Genomic DNA, 19,100 nt, shown 5'->3' with positions numbered 1-19,100 from the left:
CTACCCCATATAGCTCTTGAATACAGTATTTTGACTATACACCCTCAGACTAAAGGAAAAAGAACTGCAGGCAAATCTTGAACTCTAGTTGGTAGGTTTGTTTTTCACAGGGACATGGGTTAGCAATTCTGAAACTATTTACTGTTTATTCCAGGGTTGAGCAAATAGGCAAATATACTGTGGATAGTGAGAATCAGGGTTTTTTTAATTGCCAGAAAATGAAGTGAGTTAGTTCCTGTAAATATGGAAGGTGGGAAAGGCTAGAAGGAATCCTGTGGGGTTGGATTGGAATCGGAGTCATCCTGATGAACTTAATGGTTTTTTATATGTGTGTATAGAAATAGATGTATGTACATGTATTCATGTTTATGCATATAGATTTCTGAGCTCTGGTTTTGAGACTTAGAAGCAAAGACACTCTGGTAGCAATGAACTTACTTCATGCCCCGATCATGGGTGTTAATATCCAAGGAGCCAGGACTCCTTGGAGAAGTGGCTGATTCTGGGACTGAGCTTGGAACATCCTGCTATGCCAGAAAGTAAGGAAGTGCTCAGAGAATGATGGGTCATGTCAAGAGGTCACCAGAGTCAACTTGAGGGGGCTCCTACTAGTCAAATCTGGGACAGTGTGAGGATCAAATAAATAGTGATCACAACAGATTATAATGACCCATAGAATAAAATAAGAACCCCTGAGTCTACTGATAGATAATAGAATAAGTAAAAAAGTGAGGGAGAGGGGAAAGTTCTTTTTTTTAACAGAATAACAATAAATAAAGCTGGAACGATGAAATTTTTTTTAAATCTGTGTTTGACCATCATCATAGCAGTAAAAATTATTTCGAGTCAAGAATCACTGATGGATGCAAAAACCAATGGAAAAGTTTGCTGTGAAATAAGATAGATGTCCTCCCAGGATACTTTTTAATTAATTACCAAAAGAGACTAGAGAACCCTTGCAGATTGTGCCTCAACCAAGAGATCACAGTTAACATTCCAAGTAGGACAGATCGGTCTCGTGCCTCCTGACAGGGCGCAGCACCGCTCTGGTCTCCTGTCCAGAGAGGTCATCTCAGTCCAGTGATGAAGCATCAGGCACACTTGAATTGAAGAATATTCTATCAAATAAGTGGCCGGTACTTGTCAAAAGTGTCCTGAAGGACTCAGTAACTCCATTCCAAATTAAAGGAGAATAAAGAGACATGAGAACTAATGGAACATGGAACCCCAGTTTGGATCCACGGGCAGAAGATTCTTTTTTCTTTTGCTCTCAAGGATACTAGTAGGACAGTTGGTAAAATTTGAAAAACGGTTGTAGATCAGATAATAATACTCTATCAATGTTAATTTCACAGTTTTGATCATTAGTTTGTGGTTATGTGAGATGCTCTTGTTTTGAGGATATACATAGTGGAGTATTCAGTGGCAGATTTAAAATCAGTCAGAAAAAATGCGTGTGTGTAGATATAAACATAAAGAAATAATGACAAATGTAGTAGAAATGTTAGCATTTGGGGAATCTAGGTGGAGTTATGCAGGAATTCTGGGTATCGTTTTTCTGTAAGTCAAAATTAAAATAATGAAGAACAAAAACAACTTCCCCAAACTCAGCACCTGGAAGAATCCCAATATTTGACGGCTGATCTGCCAAGGGCTTTATCTGTCCTGGGCCCATGGGAAGGGCACGTATAACAGTACATCCTCATCATCTCATCATCTTTCAATGGACACTTCCTCTGGCAGGAAGCCGTATAGGTTCCCCCAGATTTTCAAGGGTGCCTAGAGACCTCTGCTGTGAGAGAAGTACCACCCCTCAACTGAGAACAGAAGGCCCTGATGCTCCGGCTGGGAGACAGTATAGTGAATACCACCCTGCTGCTCAGCCAGGCTGGGAGGGCCTCCACTTGGGGCCCTTGCTCTGCAAAAGGAATTTCCTCCTTGGGCAGTAGTGTTAGGCCAACTGTACGGGGTATATTTGCATAAAAACCATTAACTAACTGCAAACTAGTCTTCAGCTTTCATCTGGAGCCAGGCAGGACGTTATTAGAGATGACTACAAGTGGCGGCTTGGAGGCGGGTCCTGGGGGGCACAGAGGATGAAGGTGGTGACTTCTTGCGAGTTACTTTCCCCTGCAGAGCCTCATGGTTAGTTGTTGGGTGGATTAAAGGTGAGCTGTGAGATGTCTTTATATGCTGCCTGTGTGGGAAGCCAGTGCTCCGAGTGGAGCTGTTCCAGCCCATTTGCCGTTTTCTTTTCTGCAGAGGGTTTATCAAGTTCAAGAACTTGACTGGTAGTACTTTTCATCCAGAGCCCCAGACAAGCACTCTGTGGGGCTCTGTGGGCCTGGAGTCCAGCCTCGCGTGACCAAGAGTCCTCCCATGGGACTGCCTTTCACCCTCAGCCCTCATCAGTGGCTTAGCACCATTACCAGCCTTTGCATTCAGGTGTCTTCCTTCTAATCCATTTTCAGTTACCATACCCATCTGTCTGAAAACTAAAACCCTTCTGGGATTCTCTTTTGCCTTCAGGACAGAATTGAGACTTCCTGGATTGGCATCCCAGACCCAGGGCCTGTTGACCTCCTTTTCTCCTTTCCACTGTCTTCTGCCCTCCCTAAACCTTATGCTCACATTGAACTAATTGCCGTCCCCACACATCTGTCACCCCTAGCTGTCAGCCCCTCATGTCCACACAGGTGTTCATTCCTTCTGCTTGGAATATCCTGCCTTGTCCCTTCCTACTTATCCTCACTGCTCACTCTGATGTGACCTCCAGGAATATCACTCCCCTGATCTGAGTTGGGTTTCCTTCCTCTGTGATACCACACCACCCCTTGGACAACAAAGTCGACTTAATGGCAGGGACCACAGTTTGCCATCTCTTGACTATCCAGCACAGGCCTGGCGCAGAGCAGGGACTCCGTAAATGTGGACTGATTGATCACTGCGGCCACATGTCCCAAGTTGGGAGACTCTTGCTGGTTCTTAACCTGTGGCTTCACTAATTTATTTTAGGCCCCTGTAAAGCCATTTAGATGATGCTAATTTTCAGGGCAGGCCTTTTCCCCACTGTACTACGGACAGGCAGTACCCCTGAGCCCCAGATTTGGCTGTAGAACTGTGCCTAAACCATCCAAAGTATTGGGGAACCCTGCCACTCTCTTTTAACGCCCCATGTACAAGGAACAAGGGCTCATTAATAACCAGCAGCTCTTATCTCTGCCAGGAGCTGGCGAGGTCAGACCCAGTGCCCTCACGGGGGATTAGTGTCTTTTCTAAGGTGGCTGATTGTTCTTGGTTCATAAATCTAGTCAAACAAATTTGGAGTTCATGTCTAATTTCTCCTGCCAGTAGATCTTTCTTAGTCACCTAAGCCTTGACGTCTCCAGATTTGGCTTTGGAAGAAAGTTTTTGTCCCACTTTGTCACATACTCCCTGGCCTTGAGCAAGTCCCTTCACTTTGTGGCCTCTGTTTTCTCATATAGAAATGGGGGTGATGTTGATAGTCTCCTCCTCCTAGTGATCATGTACAGGAGACCCTTAGAAATAGTTCTATTTTCTCCTTCTTTTAATTGTAAAAGTAAGATATTTTCTTGGTAAGAGATTCAGATACCTCAGAGGAAACTGCCATTTCTTGTGTATTCTTCCAGAACTTTCTAATATTTTGTACCTCATTCTTTCTCATCATTATATGGATTCTTTCATGAGGTTTCTTAAAGATGGGCACTTCGTACCTTTTTTACTGTTACAGATAGACTTTGGAAAACTTCATTTCTTTGGTTCCTCCTTCCTCTGCTCTCCCTGCCCCCAACACCCTCCCAGCCTACCTCTTTGTATGATTTTTGATTGACTTTGTCTCTAGACATCAGCTGGATCAGGTGATCAGTTCTCTTTAGAGGGAACTTCTTATTTTAGAACTTGTAACCTTTGCAAACCAGGCCAGAGGCCGCCGTGGCTTCCTGGGCCTGGCGTTCCCCCGAGGTGTTTTGGTGTCCAGTGATGACAAGAACTGCCCAGGAAGGGACCGCCACAGGGGAATGGGTTCCGATAACGGGGCAGCAGCTGAATGCTTGTTGATTTGCTGCTGTCATAACCACAAATGTTTAAAAATAATTGGTAGGAGGGTGAAAGAAAAAAGCAGTGGGTTTTGTTGTGTTTTTTTCTTGTTGGGTTTTTTCTGTGCCCCTGTCTTATCAGTGGTAGAAGACGCAGACCACAGTCATTCAGAAAGGAAGAAGGCACTGCCACACAGAGAGGTGAGAGGAAGGGCAGAGGTGACCCGTAAGTGCAGTTTCGTGCTTTTCCACCATCAGTGGGTCAGTTGAGTCTGGTGAGCGAACCGACTCTGGTTAGGCACCTGCTCCACTCCTCACCCTGAAAAATAAGTACAACCAGGCATAACCCCAAGTCTGCTGCATGGGGCCACAGGGGGTAAATGAAGGCCAGGCACATGTTGTGCCTTGATAATTGTTGATTAAGTGCTTTATGTGCGTTGTGATCACATTAAATCTTCACAGCACCCTCGTGAGAGCAGATCTTCTTGTGACCATCTCATTTTCACAGGAGAAAAGTGAGTTTGGAGAAGCTAAGTCATTTGTGCATGGTCACCAGACCTACAGTAAGTGTTTAAGCATCGCCCAACACTGCGTCTCTCAAAGTGCTCAGACTTTAATTGTTAGCCTCACTGATACTAATAGCATTATGTCCATTTTTAAAATCTGAACTTCACAAGAGCCCCATGACATTAATTCTTATTCCACTTTTGCAGATGGCAAACAGGCCCACCGATACCACATTGTAAAAATGGGCAACATTGTCCGCAACCTGCCCTGTTTGCTTCTTTGCAGGCCCACATCTCCCCCACCCCCACGTTAGCCTGTGTTCGAGCTGCTCTCGGTCCCCAAGCCCAGCTGCAATTCTTGTTTAGAGCCTCACATCTTTTTTCTGACTGTCAGACAACAGTCACGGGAATGTCCTGTGCCATCTTCCCTCGGTAAGAGCGGTTGGCAGAGAGCAGCAGATGCCCAGAGTCAAGGTCATGTGCCACTCAAGTGCTGGGCTGGAGAAAAGACCCTGTCTCCCTGCTGCTTGTGACCAGACAGGGTGAATCTGAATGTAGAGGGCTCTGTCAGAGTAGCACTGTGAGTGGGGGGTGCGGCTGGCGAGGCTGGAGATGAGGGGCCATGCAGGAGGGTCCCTGGATCTCTACACTTGACCTCTATGTAATCTCCCCCTGCATTTTAGAGTGTTTCTGTCCCCTTCTTTCTGTAAATTAGATACTTTTCATACTAGTCAGCATGTTCCACTTTAAAGGTGAGAGTCAAGCTCAGGAATCACTTGACTTTTTTTTTTAGAGGAAAAAGCAGAATATTTGGCCAGACTGGAGGCTGAATGGGTGGTTTGCATTATTCTAAACTGGTGGACTCTGGGGTGGAGAGTTAAGTTCATTTGAAGTGATTTTCTTTCTTTCTTTCTTTTTTTTTCCCTTTTTTAAATAACCTAGCCTGTCTTTTGTCTTCTCTTGGCTTCCAGGGAGGCAAACATAGAGGTTAGAAGTGTGGTGACTTTGGAGTCCATTGTGATACTGAACGTCTCTTTCCTAAGCCTCAGTGTCCCACCTCTAAAATAAGGACAGTAACAATTGTACCTACCCATTTGGTTTTATTTTTACATAGTCGAGTTCATTCTGAAAGTAGGCTATTATATGCCTCATTTTTAAAACCTAAATGTTGCTTAAAAAGACAAAAAAAGTGACTAAAAACTGCTTAAGCATAATTATAATAGCTGAATAACATTCCATTCTGTCAATATCATATTTTATGTAATCATGCTGTTATTGGATATGAGATTAATTCCAGATTTTCTGCAGCATAAATAACATGGCAGTGACCATTTACAGAATTAACTCACTGGCCAAGGGGCTTGAACTTTGGTGAGGACCCTCAGGACCACATCTTCACATGGTTTACTGGGCACTCACTCCCACCAGCTCTGGGTGACAGTGCCGGGCCCTCTGCCCCTCGCTCAGGTTGAATAATCTCGATCTTTCATTTGGTAGGCAAAAACTGGCATCTCACTTTCAGGTCATTTCTGAGAAGTAGTACCCCCCTTTCTCCCATCAATAACTTCCATCCAGCTGCCTCAAGTTCTTTTCAGAAGAGAGTGAGATGTAAATAACAAGAGACAGCTTTCTTTCTCTGTTTCGAGCTGATCTGTGATGAGGTCAGAGACTAGCTTTCATTGGAGAGGTGAAAGGGTGGCAGGGACTTGGCGCTCAGAAGAGACGTTTCAGAAAAAGTCTGTAGGGAAGGCAACTCTGGAGGTGACCCTCTCTGGGGAAAGAGATCAAAGTCCTGTGTGGCCGTGGTGACAGACGGGGTCTTATGAGTGTGCCCTCTGTGGACTGTGAGCTCTGCCTTCGAAGGCAGGGCCTGGGGCTGTCTGGGTTACTTCTGGGCCCCCGGCACTGCTCAGCACAGGCTGTGGGGGTGGAGTGCAGGTGCTCAGGAAATGTCTGTGGATGAAAAAAGTGAATGAATGAATACATGCACAAACATACTTCGAAGTTTCTGGGTTAAAGAGAAAAACTAAGAGTGAGGTTGGTGGAAGGGACAGCGGTGTGGAGCTGAGCTGAGCAGATGACCAGATGCCTCGAAGGTGAGAGGCCAAGAGCCCCCAGAACTCACTGGGGCTCCCCCTGTCCAGCCCAGTCCCTCCTTTGAGCTGCTTCAGTGGGCCAGCTCTTCTGTGCCTTTTGCCCTCAGATATGGCCTTGAAAGCCAGGCTTCTATCTTGAGGGCAGAGTGGTTCACTGTGTATCCTTTTCTGTTTGTTTCTTGCTGGGCATTTCATGTCAAGCATGTTTGTAAATACTTGATAAGAAACAGATCCATCCTGGGTATCTTGAAAACATCATTCAGTTCGATTATTAACAGAGTAGGCCTGGTTGGGGTCTGTGAGGACCTCCTGTCACTTTGTCGCGAGCCTTCTCCCCTCATTTGTGATTGTTTCCCTTCCTTCTGCAAACACTGAAGCTTCCTACGGAACAGATATTTCCTCAGTGCCTGCTGTGGGACAAGTCCTATGCCTGGCTTTAAGTAGGTAGTGGTGAGTAAAGCATACAGTCTCTGCCCTACGGGGCACCAAAACCTGGTGGAGACAGGTCCATGCTTGTACAAGTGAATTTACACTGATGACTGTCAAAGTCACAAGTTGAGATCAGGACAGTGAAGGGGAAGAGCAGGGTGCAGGGAGTGTCGGAGTATATCGTCCAGGGCCGAGGCCCTGCGTCCCAGCGCTCACTGCTGAGTTAGAGGTGGTAACACAGTCAGGCGGAATCACAGCACGCACGGGCCTGTCAGCTGCTCTAAGGGGCCTGCAAGCTGGGTTTAGGGGATTGCGGGAGAGCAGTGACAGTTGCGGAGTGCTTTAGGATTCCATTTGACAGAGGAGGCTCAGGGACGTTGTCACTTGTCCGAGGTCACAGTGAATAGGAAGATAGGGGATCCCGAGCTGTGCTCCCCACTGCTGTGCTCTGCTGCTGGCCAGTTCCCAGTTCCCAGACCTGGGAAGGGCTTCCAGAGAGAAGGCGCAGCAGGCCCGAGCGAGCAGGAGCGTGTGAGGTGAGAGGTGCCGGGGGCCAGCGTTCAGGGCTGCGGGCCCGTGAAGAGGAGGACGAGGAGGTGTTCTGCCTGGTGGAGGGGTGCCTGGCTGCTGGATGAGGCCGCCCCGTAACACCCCATCATGCTCTCTCAGAGCTCCTCTTCTAGTTCCTGCCCTTTGTTACCTCATATGTAGTTCTTGTTTGTCACCCTCACGAAGTGCTCTCCCCTGCCCAGCCCAGGGCCCAGCACAGAGTCGGGGATCAGTGTATATTTATTTATTGAATGAACAATTGACTGGTTGTGAGACGTGGTGTCTTGCCTTAGAAGATAGGCTACTGGCTGAGAGGGTAGCTATTTTTTCTTTTCTTGGAAGTTTGTGTAACCCAGGAGTGAATCTGATTCCCAGAGATAATAAGCATCCACTGAGTGAGCCACTTTGGGGAGAACGGGTCTACAGTAGGTCGGGTAGCACCTGAGAGATGGGGACAGGGTGTCTGGTACAGAAGAGCTTTAGAGGTCAGGCAGGCAGTTTGATATAGACTTGGCTTTTTTTTTTTTTTTTCCTTCAATAGACTGTTTTCGGGAACAGCAGTTGGGTTGGGGCTAGTTTGCACCATTGGCTTCATTTTTTTTTTCCTATAAAAATACTGGTGTTTTGGGATGGTCTTAGTGATTATCCTAAATATAATCATGCTATTTAAGTGCAATAAGAACTTTTTAGAAAGAAAGAGTGATTAATAATATGGCTTCCCAAATTCTTGTTACAACACTAATTCAGATTAAATTTGAATTAGAGGTAATTTCTTTTTGCAAAAGTAAGAGTTTATTCACACATGCACAGTTTTCCTCCTAATATGTGAAAAGGTCCTTGGTCTCCCCTTTTCAGAGTTCGTTTTGTCCGTTACGTGGACAAATCCTGAACTCAAGCAGAGACACCAGCCTTTCCTCTGTAGCAATGCATATCAGCCCCCTGGACTCCAGCAACTGAGTTAATTAAAAGGCTCACAGGAAGTTAATCAAGTTGGGGACTCTTATTTTGTGCAGTGTTTTGATATATTTCTATGAGTCATCTTGGGCAGGGTGGCTCTCCATCCCTGACAGTATTTGATCTTAATGGAATAGTTTCATAGTCTGAAAAGTGGTGGGGAGGTGCTCTTCAGAAATGCAGAGTCAACAGTGATGTGTGTGTGTCTGGCTGTTTGGGAGGGCAGACAGCAGAACAAAGAGGAGAATTTAATAAGCAAGAACTCATCGGGGGCTAGGGTCAGTTCTGAGGCTGCTGCCCGTCTAGAACATCGGGCTTCTTCCACCCCCCTCCCCCGCTAACGGGAGTGCTGACATTAGAAAACGAGTGAAAAATACAGCTTCTGTTTGCTTTGCTGCAAATAAGTGGCTGGACTGACTGGCCCCCTTCCCAGAGGCCCTGAGAGGACTTCAGATGTGGTCAGCGAGGTATCTGGACGGTGCCAGGCTGCCGGCCCACGTCCAGGCGGCCTGCACCAGGAATAAATAGGCCAGGGGCCCAGAGAAACAGCGGGGCCAGCTGCTGGCTGCCTTTGCTTCTCCCCTTAGTGCAGTCTTGTTTCTTTCTGAGATGAAACTGGTCTCACCCTCTGAAGATTGATGGGCAAGGTTTCACATGGCCTCCGCCTCCACTTCTCACCAGTGCACTGAACTAGTAACTTAAAATTAATGGACCAGTTGAGAGAGGGCAGGGCCCATCTGGAAAACGCATCTCACAAAAATGTGGTCAAATGAGAGTCCTCCCAAGGTGGGGGGCAAAGAGCCAGACCACTTGGACTCCTTGGACTGCATTCCTGATGGTCCTGCCATTTCTCCTGGATTCAGTTAGGGTTAAGAAACACAGATTCTGAATGCCAGAATTGCTGTTTCTGCTACACTGCTCACTGGCAGTTACACCGAACAAGCCACTTAATTTCTGAACTTCAGTCTCTTCACCAATAAAGTAGAAAGCATAATAGGACCTACCTACCTCACCAGGTTATCGTGGATGTTTAGAATGGTGCCTGGCACGCAGTAAGCACTGTTTGTCTTGCAATTATTATAATAGCTTGCGTTTGCTCTCAGAGCTATGCTTTGTAACCAAAGGATGAAAAGTTTTGTGGTGAGGGCTGAAAAGAAATGATACTCTCTTCTCTGTCCCTTGTGACTGTTGGTGCTTCTGTCCCAGCGGCACTGAAATAAGAGGATCGCACAGGAGGCAGCCAGGGCAGGACCCCTGCTGCTGTCCACCGCCCTGAGGGCTGGAAAGCAAGCAACCTCATTCAGTTTCCATGTGGTGGCCACTGGGCCTTGGAGCGTGCGTTACGAGCAGCCTGCTCTTGGCACTGCCTCCGTCGTCTTGTCTTCTCAGGAGTAATAGACAGGAAAAGTGCTGACATTCCATACAGTTGCTCAGGGTATCCTCTCTTGACTGGCTAGCAGATTCCCAGGTTCCTTTGTCTTCACAGGACATTGTTGGAAAAGAGGCTTGGTCTAAACAGCAATTACCTGCCATTTCTGCAGTCTTTTCTCCACTCTACCCTCCAGTGCTGACTTGATTGCATTTGTTTTCTCCAAATTAGAATTCCAGCAACACATGCACAGTTACAAGATAAGCTTAGGTGATGGCAGATCGGTGTTCACCAGCATCCAAATTGTCATCAGCTTTGAGTTGGCCACGAAGTGGTCAGGTGGAGTAGAGGGTTGCAGAGGCTGTGTTCTTGAAAAGAGAAGAGAGTAGCATTCCCAGGCAGCAAACAGTGTTCAAAACAGGTGTTCTGGAACACCCCCCGCCCCAAAGAAAACCTCTGATGTGCAGAGCCCTATATTGGGCATGTGAAAGTTGCCAGAGAAATACAGATCAGGGGTCTGAGAAAGCCTAGCCCAGAAGCAGGCCGCGTCTTTTACCTGGGCCTCCGTGGTTTAGGATCTTCTGGGTACACCATCTGTTGTGGCTCGTTTCCCTGTCCTCCTCCCATTGCCTTCAGATGTGCAGAGACTGAGACTCGCTTTTTCAGCACTGGCCCTTCAGCACACAGGTCTGCTGGGCACACACAGCACTCGCTTGTGCTGGTGAATGAATGAATTCGTGTTATTTCTTGGAGAGTGGTTCTCAACCTGGGCCGCTTGTCACAAAACTAAATCTGTGAGTCTTAAGAAAGCAAAGAGTGACACAACATTGTAAAATGACTATTACTCAATAAAAAAAAAAGCAAAGAGAAGGACAATGATTCCTTAGTCTGGGATGAGTTCCAAATACTTTTTTAAAGAGCCTCACATTTGCCTGAGTGTTCAGTCTATCTTAATTTTTAAAGGAAGAGCCCCTTGTATTAAGAGCGAGCAGCTTGCTGAGTAAGTGCACTTTTTCAGTCAGCAAATACTGGTAAGACTCTCCCGGGGTCCCTAGAGGTCTACACGTCTCTGCTTCTGCTCTGAAACAGCCTGTGTGATTGGGGGGGGTGGTGTTTGTCCTAGAGGCGGGGCTCAGGGCTGGCTGTCCACCTGCCTTGGGGAGCACACGGGGGACAAGATACCACCCAGCCTGCCCGCAGCAGACATCTGGGTGAGGTGTCACGGCAATAGAAAGTGCTGGCGTTTTGACTGGTCTTATGCTCCTGCCTGTGTCTTTTTGTTTGGGCTAAAAATTCAAGCCTTGTTAGGGTCTTGTTACCCAGTAGCTCTGATCTGCCATCATCATCTGAACCTTTCTTCTGGTTCACATCCAAAATTAAACATCCATTTCTGGAGGCTGACATAATGGTTGTACGAAGTAAGGGAGGTTTTGTTTGCAATGACCTGCCTGGCTGATGAGTCTGAGCGTTTGGCTGGCCCTTCTGGCTGAAGCAGTTTATCCTTTGAACGGATGCCTAGAATGCATGCCTTCTCTTGACCCCTCTTCTGGGTCATAATAGGGCCTTTCCCCTCTGCTGGAAGCTTCCCTCGGCTTCTTCCTACACCCACACACACTTCACTCAGTGGTTGCTTCCTCAGGGAAGCTTTACCTGACACCACACTGTAGGTGATGTCAGATCTCTGTTGTACTATCATGGCTCTTATCACAGTAACTTTAGTCATTTTTGTAATTATTTGATTACCTTTCTGACTATAGAATAAATGAAAAGTGTATTACTGTTCACTTGGCCCACATTGTAATTACTGTACTACTTCCTGTAAAATGAAAAAAAAACTTTGATTGGCAACATTTGTATGCATTTATTTATTATGAAAAGATTTGCTTTTTTACCTGTCTTCCTCTTCCTTTCCCAGTGCTCCTGAAGTTCCGCACAGATAAAGGAAGAGATCCTAGTTCTGATACCTTTGGGGAAGATTCTGAGTTGTTGCTCCAGATTCGAAACGATGTGCTTGACTCCCTGGGCGTTAATCCTGACCTGCTTCCAGAAGACTTTGTCAGGTTGGTTTCAGTATTTATCATGGTTTAGCCTGGATTGGTAAACATCTGTTTTCAGTATTTGCCTTAATTTGGGGAGATGCTTTATTAAGACCAAAAGCCCTGAGGAAAGTCTCCTTTGCCACATTCTGCCACCTCCCATGGCCCTCTGCTCCTGTTGATATAACCACAGTATACAAAAAATAGAGGTTCAGGTCATATATATATATGTGTATGTGTATACACATACACATATATATCTCTCTCTATACATACAACCTATATACACTATGCTGAATCTTTCTTTTTACACTTTACATCATCTTTTGGGGATGTTTCCAGATCAGTACGCAGTTTCCTTCCTCGTTTCTACAGCTCTGTATTCCAGCGTGGGAGCAAGACTTCACCGAACCAGTCCCTCGTGGCCGGGCTTTTGTTGTTACATACTGCTGTAGTGTATGACCTTGTGTGTGTATCATTTCATGTGTGTGGAGGTGTAACTGCAGGATAAATTACTGGAAAGGGAGTGGCAGGGTCAGAAGAATGTGGTTTATCATTTGGTAGATATTGCCTGTCCCTCGATAGGTCCTCAGTCAGTGATACAATCAGGTTTAAGATTCGATTGGAGAGGCCCAAAGAGTGACTAGGTCAGGAACCCCTTCCAAGCAGTTCTGGGATCGTCTGCTTTCTCTCATTCTCTTTTACTGTATTTGAGGGGCTGCCTAAACTGGTTTGCTCTACCTCCAGCTTATAGCAGTAATAATGATGGCTGTAATTTATTGAGCAGGTATTATAATACCAGGCATCGTGGTAGTTGCTTTATGTACATGCTCTCTCTAGACAACAGCCCATTTTATAAGTGAGGGAAAGTTAAGTTAGAGCGTAGAGAAATTAAATGACTGGTCTGAGATTATGGAGCTAATAACAATAGCACCGTGTATTGAAGACTTCGCGTGCTTTACTAACATAGCCGCGTTTAATTGTTGCAATGATCCTTGAAGTATTAATATTTTCCCTTTAATTAAATGAAGAAACGGAGGCAAGGAAAGATACAGTCACTCGTCCAAAGTTTTAGTAAGTAGCCAACCAAGATCTCACCACACTGCTGTCCCTGGTAACAGCACACTACTGTGGTTTCTTTGCAGCAGTAAAGTGAATCAGAATCCCTTCCTTCCCTAGTCCTGTCCTGTCCTTTCCTTTCTTTGTGCCTGGGAACCTCGCTTAGTCACTAGCAAACCTCACCTGATTTAAGACCAGCAGTGGGATTTGAGCCACCTGCCAAGCCCTCAGCCAAAAAGAAGCAGCCGTCTACAAGGTGCTTTTGTAAGTTGGCACTGGAAGGTGAGGGGCTAATGACACTGCAGGCTGGGAAGGGGTCCCTGTCTCAGGTTAACAGCGGGCACGCATCCCTTGACAGAGGAAGGAAGGCATGTGAGAAGCAAGTGGTGCCCGCTCTGTGCTTCACAGCAGGAGGAGGGGCAGCCTCACGCAGGACTCCAGTTTCAGCAGACCCAGCCAGGCCAGCTGGGCCCCAGGGCTTACCCAGTGCCGGGTGCCGGGCCGTGAGCATGCAGCCAGGTGACTAATTTGGGCATTTAGAGTGATGAACGGCCTGCCTCTGCATCGCCAGCCAGTGGCCGAGGCCCCGCTTTCTAGAAGGAGCAAGGCACAGCCCAGCTGCTAACAGCCTAACTAGCTGCTGGCTGGTTTTCTCTCCAGAGTGTTTTCCTTCCCCACCATCTTCTTTGCAGAAACCGCTTTCCGTGTCTACACCCTTGGGTGCTCAGGTGCCCCCTCATTATTACCCTTTAAGTAAAAGGTGTTTGATGGCCTCTCGAAATCTGTCTGTGGCTGGTGGAGAGAAGGCCTGAGATGGGATGGGGATGCTGGCCGGGAAATGAACTGCTGTCTGGCAGCCGAGTGGCCCTCACAAATTGCCCACTGCCAGCTCCGAGCAGGGTGTGCTCACTTGAGGACGGAAAGCTGTGCCCAAGTCTCTGTTTCCCTCATCTGTCAGTGATCTGCTTCTCCTGTCCTTCATTTTATGTAATTTATTCTCTTTTCAGAGTGCTTTATTGCTTTTCTGATTGTGAAAGTAACAGATGCCCATTGTCAGAAAATATAAAAAAGGAAGAAAAGGATCACCCAGAGTCCTACCAGTAAGAAGTAGCCCCTACTACCATTTTGGGATTTAGCCTCACAGACTTCCCTATGTTTATTCATGTTTTTTCTCTTTTTAAATATCAAATGAGATCATGCTTTTCATATGATAGCCTTTTTTCAGCATGTCATGGACCTGTTTATGTCACAGATACAAATCCATAACCTCACGTGTGCTGCATGATGTTTCATGTCTGCTTTATGGGTATTTGTTTAACCATTTCCTTATTGATACATTCTTAAGTTCTTGATAGTTTTTCACTATTATAAACATTTATGACAAATGTTAATAATTTGTATCTGTAATATAACTTACTGTTCAGAAATTAAAAAAAATTTTTTTTATTAAAGTATAGTTGATTTACAATGTTGTGTTAGTTTCTCGTATACAGCATGATGATTCAGCTATACATATAAGTTATACATATATATTCTTTTTCACATTCTATTTTTTGGGGGGGGTAGTTAGATTTATTTATTTATTATTATTATTTTTAATGGAGGTACTGAAGATTGAACCCAGGACCTTGTGCATGCTAAGCACACACTTTACCACTGAGCTATACTCTCCTCCCCAATTTATTTTATTTTGATAAACAACATAAATTATGCCATTTTAACCATTCTTAAGTAGATAGTTCAGTGGCAGTAAGTACATTCGTGTCATTACGCAACCATCACTACTGTCCATCTCTTGAACATTTTCGTCATCCCAAACTGGTCCACATTAAGCACCAACTTCCCATTGTGCCTCCCCTCAGCCCCTGGGAACTTCTATTCTGCTTTCTATCTCTATGAATTTGATTGTTCTAGGTATCTTGGGTAAGTAGAATTATATAATATTTGTTCTTTTGTGAACTTAACTGGTTTTTAAATTTCAGAAGTAATACACATGTTATGGAAAAGATAGTATGGAATAAATTCAAAGATGAAAATGAGGAGGCACAAACTATTGGATGTAAGACAAGCTCAAGGATGTGTTGTACAACATGGGGACTATAACCAATATTTTGTAATAACAGTAAATGGAAAGTAACCTCTAAAAATTGTGGAAAAGCAGGGAGGGTATATAGCTCAAGTGATAGAGCGCATCCTTAGCATACCCAAGGTCCTGGGTTCAATCCCCAGTACTTCCTCTAAAAATAAATAAGTAAACCTAATTACCTCCCCCTAGAAAATAATTTTTTAGAAGATGAAAATGAATGGGGAAGGTGTAGCTCAGTGGTAGAGTGCAAGCAGCATGCACAAGGTCCTGGATTCAATCCTCAGCACCTCCAAAATAAAGAATAAATAAGAATAAGTAAATAAACCTAATCCTGCCCCTCCTGCAAAGATAAAAAAATAAAATAAATTTTTTGAAAGATGAAAATGAAAATTACTCATAATTCCATTACCCAGAGAAAAATCGCTGAATTTGGTATTATATCTTCTTCAGAGCATATATAAAATCAACAAAATTCTTTGTAGATTAACAAAAACTCAGTGTTCGTTGTTAGCAGGGGTGATTGGAAAAGGTGCAGCCTTTTTAGGAGGCAGTTTGGAAGTACGTATCAGAAGTCATTAAAATGTTCCCTCTTTGGCCCAATAATTCTTGATAATGAGAATATATCCTAAAGAAATAATGTGAGCAAACAGTTGTGTACAGAAGATACTCATTATCATATTTACAAGAAAGAGAAATTGGAAAAGCATTGGAGAGTTAATGTTATAGGACAAATGCAGTATTGTACATGGATTTAAAATCATTTATGAAAAACATCAAATATACAGAAAAACAGAAAGATGGGTGAACAGTAGTGAACACCTATATACCACTCAGATTCAGTTGTTAACATTTTGCTTTTTTATTTTGGGGAGATAGGCTACCGATGACATGATGCTTAAGATGCATCAAAGTTTATCTGTTGCATTTGATTCTATGTCTCTTCATCTAGGAGTTGGCAAACTATGGCTTGCCCCCTGCTTTTGTAAAGAGTTTTTTTCCATACCTACTCATTTACATATTATTTGTGGCTGCTTTCGTAGAGTTTTTACAGAGTTTAAACAGGGACCATGTGGCTTATAAAGCCAAAAAAATGACTGTTTCTTTACAAAGCAAGTTTTCCAACTCCTGATCTAGAACAGTTAACCTCCCAACCTTTTTTTTTTTTTTTTTAAGGAATTTTGGCCAGTTATATGTAGACTATCCCATGTTCTGGATGTTCGGGAATTAGAGTGAAATTCATTCTTGTTTCCTCATTAAAAAAAAAAAATTACATACAGTCAAATCTATTCTTTTTTGTTATATAGTTCTATGAGTTGTTTGTGTGTTTTGTTTTAAAGTTCCATAAAATTTTACAAAGGCAGAGTTGTGTAACCACCACCACAAATAAGATACAGAAAAGTTTTATCACCTCCCCGAAAATTCCCTCATGTTGCCTTGTAGTAATCAGCCTCTTCCCTACCTGCAACCACTGACCTGTTCTGACTCTGCCTTTTCCAATAATGTAATATAAATGGCATCATACAGCATGTTCAGTCTTTTGAGTCTGGCTTCTTTCACTTAGCCTAATACATTTGAGATTCGTCATGCTGTATGAATCCATAGCTCATTTCTTCTTATTTTGGGTAGTATTCCACTGTATGGATATACCACAGTTTGTGCACCAGATGAAGGACATTTGGGTTGTTCCCAGTATTTGCCAATTACAACTAAAGCCACTATAAACATTCATGTCGACATAAGTTTTCATTTCTCTTGTATGTGTATACCAGAGTGGAATTGATGTCTCATATGGTAATTCTATGCTTAACAATTTGAGGAACTGCCAGACTTTCACAGCGGCCACACCACTTCACCGTCCCACCAGCACTTTGGTAAATTCCAGTTTCTCCACATCCTTGCCAACAAATGTTATTGTCTGTCTGTTTTAGTGCTAGTGGGTAATGAGTTGCATCCCATTGTGGCTTTGATTTGCATTTCCCTAATGACTAAATGATGTAGAGCATCTTTTCATTTGCCTGCTGGCCATTTGTATGTTCTTTAGAGAAATGTCTATTTAGATCGTTTGCCCATTTTTTAATTGAGTTATCTGTTTATTGTTAAATTGTAATGGGCCTCTATATATTCTGGATATAAATCCTTTATCAGATACATGATTTGTAAAAATTTTCTCCCATTCTGTTCGTCTTGGCATCCTTGGCAAAAATTAATTAACCATAAAAAAATTAATTGGCCATATATGTATTTCTTTGTTTGTGGACTCTCAGTTGTATATCATGGATTTATATGTCTCTATCTGTCCTTATGCCAGTACTATACCATCTTGATTATTGTAACTTGTAGTAGTTAGTTTTGAAATTGCGGTATGTGAGTTCTCCAACTTAACTTTTCTTTTCCAAGATTCTTTTGGCTATTCTAGGTCTCTTGCAGAATTTTAGGGTGGATTTTTCCATTTCTACAAAAAAGGTAGCTAGAATTTTGATAGGGATTGTGTCAAACATAGAGATTAATTTGGAGATTATTGCCATCTTAACAATATTTAGTCTTCTGATCCATGAACATGGGGATAGCTTTCCACTTATTTGTCTTTCATTTCTTTCTTTCAACAATGTTTTATAGTTTTCAGAGTATAAGTTTTACACATCTATTGCTAAATTTATTTCTGAATATTTTATTCTTTTGGATGCTGTTGTAAATGGAATTCTTAATTTCATTTTCAAATGTTCATTGCTAATAAATTGATTTTTGTATGTTAATTTTGTATTCTGCAGCCTTGCTGAATTTAACAGTTCAGATAATTTTTCTGTGGTTTCTTTAGTGTTTTCTATATGGCAGATCATGTCATCTGTGAATACACATTACTTCTTTCTTTCCAATCTGGATGCCCTTTATTTCTTTTTCCTTCCATAAATGCCCTGGACAGAACCTCCAGTACAGTGTTGAATAGAAGTGGCGATAACAGACATCCTTGTCTGGTTCCTGATCTTACGAGGAAAGCTTTCAGTCTTTCACCATTAAGCATGATGTTAGTTGTGGATTTTCCATAGACCCCCTTTATCAGTTTGAAGAAATTTCCCTTTCTTCCCAGTTTATTAAGTGTTTTTATCATGAAAAGGTGCTGGATTTTATCACATGCTTGTTTTGTCTGTTGAAGTAATCATGTATTTATTGTCCTTTATTCAATTAATATGGCCCTCTACATTGATTGATTTCTCAGATGTTAAACCAACCTTGCATTCCTGACCTGAATCCCACCTAGTTGTCTATATGTCACTGGTGTGGTTTCCTAGCATTTTGATAAGAGAATATACTTTTAAGAGGAAAAAAAAAAAAAGCAGAATATTAAATTAGTATAGTGTGATCACATAGAATATTGGTGAGATTTTTCTAAAGGAAAAATGTTTCCACATTTGATTATCTTTGAGTAGTAGAATTATGAGTAGAGCACCTAATTTTCCTTTGGTGTAGATCTTGATGTGTTTTATAGTTCTGTAATGGACCTTGGAAAGCAGGAGGGAAAGTTGCCTCTTTTGGGGAACAGATGGGAGTGCTGGTCCTGGCCAAGGTGTGAGGAGATGGGCACCCCCGAAGCACAGTCAATGAGATTTGAATGGATATAGCCTTTCTGGAGGGCATTTTGGCAGAATGTACCATGACTCAGCAATTCTGTATTCAGGAATTTACCATAAGGAATTGTTTGGACACCTCTGGCAAGATATATGATTGCAGTCTTGAACAGCTTAAATACCCATCAGTGGGTTACAAAGAATAATAGTTGCTATTGGATTTTAAACTATGTATGTTTAGATATGTGCCCTTTTTAAAATTTATGGAAGGACTCGTACCAAACAGAAGATTCGAGGTGGTCTCCTGTTGGTAGAATTCCATAGGGACACTTTCCCTTTAACTTGCCTGCACCCCAGTTTGCTCCTTTAAAAAATACCTTTGTGTTCATGGGTGGGAC

General features: G+C 43.5%; 1 protein-coding gene across 3 annotated transcripts in view; it reads left to right on the top strand.

Annotated features, from left to right (window-relative positions):
* SAE1 (SUMO1 activating enzyme subunit 1) overlaps nt 1-19,100 on the top strand; it is a 66,555-nt gene that overhangs the window by 42,154 nt on the left and 5,301 nt on the right. For all 3 annotated transcript variants that reach the window (XM_045510623.1, XM_010946862.3, XM_010946863.3), the window contains one exon: nt 11,874-12,018. In XM_045510623.1, coding sequence (XP_045366579.1) covers nt 11,874-12,018 — 145 coding nt within the window. The remainder of the gene's footprint in view (nt 1-11,873; nt 12,019-19,100) is intronic.

This window comes from Camelus bactrianus, chromosome 9, assembly GCF_048773025.1.
Source record: "Camelus bactrianus isolate YW-2024 breed Bactrian camel chromosome 9, ASM4877302v1, whole genome shotgun sequence".
Lineage (NCBI taxonomy): Eukaryota > Metazoa > Chordata > Mammalia > Artiodactyla > Camelidae > Camelus > Camelus bactrianus.
This window is presented reverse-complemented; position numbering and strand designations above follow the sequence as displayed.